Here is a 6,000-nt window from a genome sequence, read left to right on the forward strand (position 1 = left end):
CAAGGTGGAGGATTAGCCTAGTGAGCCGTGGCGCCGGCTGGGACTTTTTTTTTTTTTAAAGAGTTATTTATTTTATTCAAAAGACAGTTACAGGGAGAGGGAGCAATAGAGACTGAGAGATCTTCCATCTGCTGGTTCACTCCCCAAATGACTGCAATGGCCAGAGCTGGGCCAGTCCAAAGCCAGGAACCAGGAGCTTCCTCAGGGTCTCCCATGTGGGTACAGGGGCCAAAGCACTTGAGAGCCATCCTCCACTGCTTTCCCAGGCCATCGCAGAGAGCTGGATCAGAAGTGGAGGAGCCAGGATATGAACCTACTTAACCTACTAGGCCACAGCGCTGGCGCTGAGAAGGGACATTTATCGTGCTAACAGAAAGCAAAAGTCCTCTTGTCCTAAGGGATTGTATAAAGCAGAACTGAAGCTTAAATTTCCCAAACAGATAAAAAGAATGCCCTTCAGAAGTCGAAACTTTAGCTCACTGGGAAATCTCAGAAATGAAAAGTTTCCACCCAGTGCGTCCTGCATAAAGCAAGCATGTGCGTGGGCCAGGCATGCAACATACGTGTGTGGCACGGCTTGTGGCCCCAGTCATAGGAATTTCACACAGACACACAGGAGAACCTGGGCTCCACCTAGGTGAAGAGACCTGCCGAGCTTGTAGGAGCCATCGCCAGGGTGTGATTGTCCTGATTTCCTGAGGCTCCTTTCCAAAACTGTGCTCCTAGCCCTTCCCTGGCAGAGGCAAGGGAGCTTAGTGGAGGGTGACAAGGGCCTGCTGAAAGGCAGGCTGCTCGTGGGGCCTGCAGAGAGCCGGAGAAGACCAGGGCTTGGCCAGGAGCCACGGAGACATCCCCCAGCCACAGCGCCGTGGCCGTGACCCAGACTTCACTGCTGCTCTGGAGACTCCTCCAGGCCCTTCTTCTCTAGGGGTTTTCTGTGGCCCCCGCAGCCCCCCTTTCAGGGTGGGAGTGTGCTGTACATGAGCCATTTGATATTTTCAGGGTCAGAGTTTCCACCTCTGTCAAATGGAAGAGGTGACAGGGACAGTGGGAAGGACGGGAGACCCAGAGCAGGTGGCAGGTGAAGAGGAGAGGAGCCCCAGGGCAAATCCTAAAGTCAGGGACAGTGAGGTCTTGGCAGGGCCCCAGGGGATTCTCAGGCTGGTCTCCCATGTTTGCATGAGCTGAGGACTTGGTGGCGGGCACCTGCACCCTCATGGCTGGTTGGCCACCGGTTTCCCACGGTGATAATGTTCCAGTTCCTCAGAGAACAAAGATTTCTCCAAAATTGTTTTTAAAAATCCATTTCTAGGCTGGCGCTATGGCTCAATAGGTTAATCCTGCCTTGTGGCGCCAGCACCCTGGGTTCTAGTCCCGGTCGGGGTGCTAGATTCTGTCCCGGTTGCCCCTCTTCCAGGCCAGCTCTCTGCTGTGGCCTGGGAATGCAGAGGAGGATGGTCCAAGTGCTTGGGCCCTGCACCCCATGGGAGACCAGGAGAAGCACCTGGCTCCTGCCTTCGGATCAGCACAGTGTGCTGGCCGCAGCGCGCCAGCTGCAGCGGCCATTGGAGGGTGAACCAACGGTAAAGGAAGACCTTTCTCTCTGTCTCTCCCTCTCTCACTGTCCACTCTGCCTGTCAAAAAATAAAAAAAAAATTAAAAAAAATCCATTTCTAATTTCCATGTGAAAGGCAGAGAGACAGAGTTCTTCCATCTGCTTGTTTACTCTCCAGATGCCTGCGACAGCCATGGCTGGGCCAGGCTGAAGCCAGGAACTTGGAACTCAACCCATGTCTCTGATGTGGGTGGTGGAGACACAATCATTTGAGCCACTATCAACTGCCTCCTGGGGTCTGCATTAGCAGGAAGGTGGAATTAGGAGTTGAGCTGGGACTTGGACCCAGGCACTCCAGTGTAGAATGTAGGCATCCCAAGTGGCTTCTTCCTTCCTGCACCAAACACTGGCCCCTAAGAATAACGATTATTAAAATTGTTAGGCTTATAGGCCCCTTAGAGAATTTGAAAACAGCCAGACAGCCATGTGCCTTTTCCCCAGAGAAGAAGAAAAGCACTTGCTCTTCCCAGTGCACAGTGTCAGGGGTTCCAAGGATTCCCCAGAAGCCTTGTTTGTGGTCCACTGGGGTTCATTTGTGTGCACCTTGGAGGCAGGACCTTGCATCAAATTGTGATGTAGATTCCTGAGGGGTGTGCGTGTGTGTGTGTGTGTGTGTTTGTGTGTTTGTGTATACAATTGCCTTTTCTAATAAGGATATGGGAATAAAGTTGGCTCTCCACCTGTTCAGGTCCAACATCCAAGGGTTCAAGCAACCATGGTTGAAAAACACTAAAAAAAAATTGCATTTGTATTGAACACGTACAGAGGTTCTTTGCTTGTTGTTATTCCCCGAGCAATGCAGCCTGATGACTGTCTACATAGCATTTGCATTGTGGTAGGCATAAGTAATCTGGATGCGATTTGAAGGATGCAAGAGGATGCGCATGGGCTAAGTGCAGATGCTACCCCATTCCAGGTAGGGATCCGTGTTGAGATCCCTGTTGTGATCTGTGAATGTTGGCATTCATGGGGTCCTAGAACCCATCCCCTGTAGATACTGAGGGACAGCTGTGCAGTGATGATTTTGATCTGGCTAAAGGAAGATTTTGATGCCTTATAAAAATAAAAAGTTCCCTGAGCATGTCATTATAAAGGGATTTCCAAAACCCTCCACCCCTCACCCTGTGACTCTTCACCTTATGAATGGGTGGGAAATTCTCTTTCACAAAGGTCAGGCTTTTTTCACAGAAGTCTGTACCGTGAGTTATTTTGGTCACAGATGAGGTCCTTGGTACTATTTTCTCACGTGGGAAGGGATCTAGTAGACAATGTAGGGGCAAAGAGCAGACACACGATATGTGAGAGAGAAAAGGAAGAACTCCGGGCAGCGAGGAGTGGGTCTTGTTGGCACACTTCTGGCTCAACTGCTGAGTCAGCTGGCAAGGCGAGCATGGGTCTTCTGTCCCTTCCGAGGCTTCCTGTAGATCAAGGAAAACCTCCCAGGGGTATTTGGCAACACCGCGCGACATTTATAGTTGAAAGCGCATGAGAACCGAACACCTACCAGGTGTGAGCCAGGGATTCCACTCGACACGCGGCCGTGCACACAGGGCAGCTCTGCATCGCAGTCATGCAGCCCGAACGTCAGCTGCGACTGTGGCTGCGCAGCCCACAGGCTCGCGTGTGCAGCTGCGTCAGAGCTTCCACTCGGGCAGCCGCTCCGCAGCGTCTCCCTCAGCCGAATTCCCCACACCATGTACCCTATGCATTTGAGAAGGCTGGAATTGTAGAGATACTAGTATGATTCAATTATTAAACAGAACTGAATGATAACGTCTCATCGGGATGATCTTTCTTGGATTGTATCCAACAAGTAAGCAAACAATATGTGCTATCCGCCTTTTGAAAAGTGTTCAGAGTTGTGTATGTTCGTGTGTCTGTATATGCATTGGCGAGTAAACTCCCTCTGTTAGGAGTTGCAATATTCCAGTTTTAGATAAGACTTTATATTCAAACCCCATAGCTGAAATCATCAACATTTAATCAGGATTTTAAAGATTAGTGACTTTTGTTCGTCTGTGTCTTCTTTTCAGAGTGAAACGCCACTGAGTTCTGGCGAGAACGAGAAGTCCTTCTGTTGTGGATTCATGTAGAAGCAGCTGGCATTGTCCAGAGGGGGTAAACTGTCCTTTCTGTCTGTGATTCTGCAGTTACGAAGTCTGGCTCCACAACCAGGGGTAGCTCCAAACCCTGCCCCTGGTTGAGCACTGGGTCCAGTCTTGACAAAGCTGGAAGTCAGAGAGCGGCTGGGGGAGGGGATGGGGCTGGCAGACGGACCCCACAGTCTGAGGCTGCTGTTCCGTAAGCACCGGCTGCCTCCACCCACACGTGGTTCTTTTCTCTGCAGTGCTGAGGCGGTGCTCTGCCTCCTTGCACGCAGGATCTGCTAGCCTGTGGTGCTGGAGCAGGGAGAGGCAGGTGGCCGGGGAGGGAGCGCCGAGCTGATCACTGTGAAATTCCCCTTCCCTCCGCCATTGCATTTGATCTACCTCTAAGCCCAGCGGTGAGGAAAAGAAGGTATTTCACAAGACTTACTTGTACTTGGGTGTCTTGGAAAGTCAGCCTTAAGCCTATCAACCAATGTCCCTGTATTGCAGATATGTGTAGCTCTAGAAATAAGATTGCTGATTCACAGTTATTTTGCGTTCTCATCACTGTTCTGATGACTCCCGAAGACCTCTTATGGAAACAGGAGTCCCTGTGAGTTTCGAGGATACTGTCATCATTTTGGATGGTCACCCCAGGTGTATTTTCATAAAAATCCATCAGAGAGTCATTCACACTCCTTAACAGCTGCTCTTGATGGATTGTGTGTCTCATTACAGATGGTCCCGAAACAGGGGGGCCCCTCTCTTTCTCCTTTTGAGATAAGCTGTTGGAAGATTAATGCCCTATCTTTTGGGGCTGGGAGGAATATTAACAATGTTACTCATTGTCTACAAATCAGGGGACGGAGTATTTGTTTTGTTGGGAAAATTGCTTTGCTGGAAGTTATCAGGAGAAAGAGTTTGTGGTCATAAATAAAAAGAAGGTTCTATCCCTAATATTTCAGTTAAATTAGCGTTGGGGAGAAGTCAGTGTGAGTGGCAGCTGTATGGGTATGTCAGAGTGGATGTCTCGGGCTAGCCTGGACTAGTTTGCTTTCTTATTTAACTGGAAGATGCACTCACTGTCTCATTTTAAGAATGGTTCCTTAAACTAGTAAAACCAGTGAATTTACCTTCTTCCTCTATTTTTTTTACATGTCAAATATGAATCTTAGTGTATTTGTACTTTTCAGAGAATAATGAACACTTTTCACAGAGAATGATTTTAAAACATTTACAATAAATTATTTTTGCATCGGTGCTGTGTGTTTTATTCTCACTGACCTCCCCAGTGTTGACTCTCCGTGGCCATGTTTGAGGCCGCGTGTTCTTGCAGTGAATGAGATTGGAAGTAAGCTTTCATCCCCCAGAGGGCAGCTTCCTTTTCTGAGTGAGATCGACCTGGAGTGGGTGAGGGCGGGATGGGTTCTCCCCACTGTTGCACTGGGAGCTGAGAAAGGCCATCCATGTCCTCTACTTGCTCTGAAGACCCTCTGTGACAGAACCCGGCACCTGCAAGTGCCTGGGGCTGCAAGGAAGGGCTTGTTCACCTCCACAGGCAGGATTTGGCTTGATTTGGTTCTCTCTCCCTGCTTTGGAAAGCGTCCAAATGGAAGGAGCACTCTGTCTTGAGCATTTGACCACTTACAAGTCATAGAGAGGACTTTTCTGTAGGTTTAACTTCTCAGCCAAGCAGCGTGGGAACAGCCAGTCCTTGTGACTACAGCATTCTCAGACGTCTGGGGAGAATGGCACTGGCATATACGGTGCTCAGCTCTGGGACAGCGATGTATGGGTCAGCACACTTTTTAATGATGAGCATCATGCCCAGTGTGTGGTAAGGTTGCAACAGGTGGCTGCAACAGATCTAAAGGACTTGAGAAGTAAAACTGCTCTTTTCTGGAAGCCGCTTAGAGCCGGACAGAATGGAGACAGCCAGCCCTGTCCTGCCAGTAAAGTTTTAAGCCATGTGTGCAGTTTGTTTTTGACTTTCAATTTAATTTAGTTCAATAGATTTTTTTTTTTTAAAGAAATGTGTTCTGGGTCCAGTGTTGTGGCGTAGTGGGTTACACTGCTGCTTGTGATGCCAGCATCCCTATCAGCACTGGTTTGTGTCCTGGCTGCTCCACTTTCCATCCAGCTCCCTGATAATGCACCTGGGAAAGCAGCACAGGACGATATAGTACTTGGGTCCCTGTCACACACATGGGAGACCCAGAAGAAGTTTCTGGCTCCTGGCTTCAACCTGGCCCAGCCCTCACCATTGCGGCCATTTGGGGAGTGAGCCAGCAGATGGAA

At 49.5% G+C, this 6,000-nt stretch overlaps 1 protein-coding gene across 1 annotated transcript in view; it reads left to right on the plus strand.

The window, feature by feature from the left end:
• Positions 1-4,955, plus strand: part of C2H3orf52 (chromosome 2 C3orf52 homolog) — a 29,555-nt gene extending 24,600 nt beyond the window's left edge. The window contains exon 6 of the mRNA XM_062180972.1: positions 3,649-4,955. Coding sequence (XP_062036956.1) covers positions 3,649-3,653 — 5 coding nt within the window. The 3' untranslated portion in view covers positions 3,654-4,955. The remainder of the gene's footprint in view (positions 1-3,648) is intronic.
• Positions 4,956-6,000: the final 1,045 nt, after the last annotated feature.

Source organism: Lepus europaeus, chromosome 2 (assembly GCF_033115175.1).
Source record: "Lepus europaeus isolate LE1 chromosome 2, mLepTim1.pri, whole genome shotgun sequence".
In the NCBI taxonomy this organism is placed as follows: domain Eukaryota; kingdom Metazoa; phylum Chordata; class Mammalia; order Lagomorpha; family Leporidae; genus Lepus; species Lepus europaeus.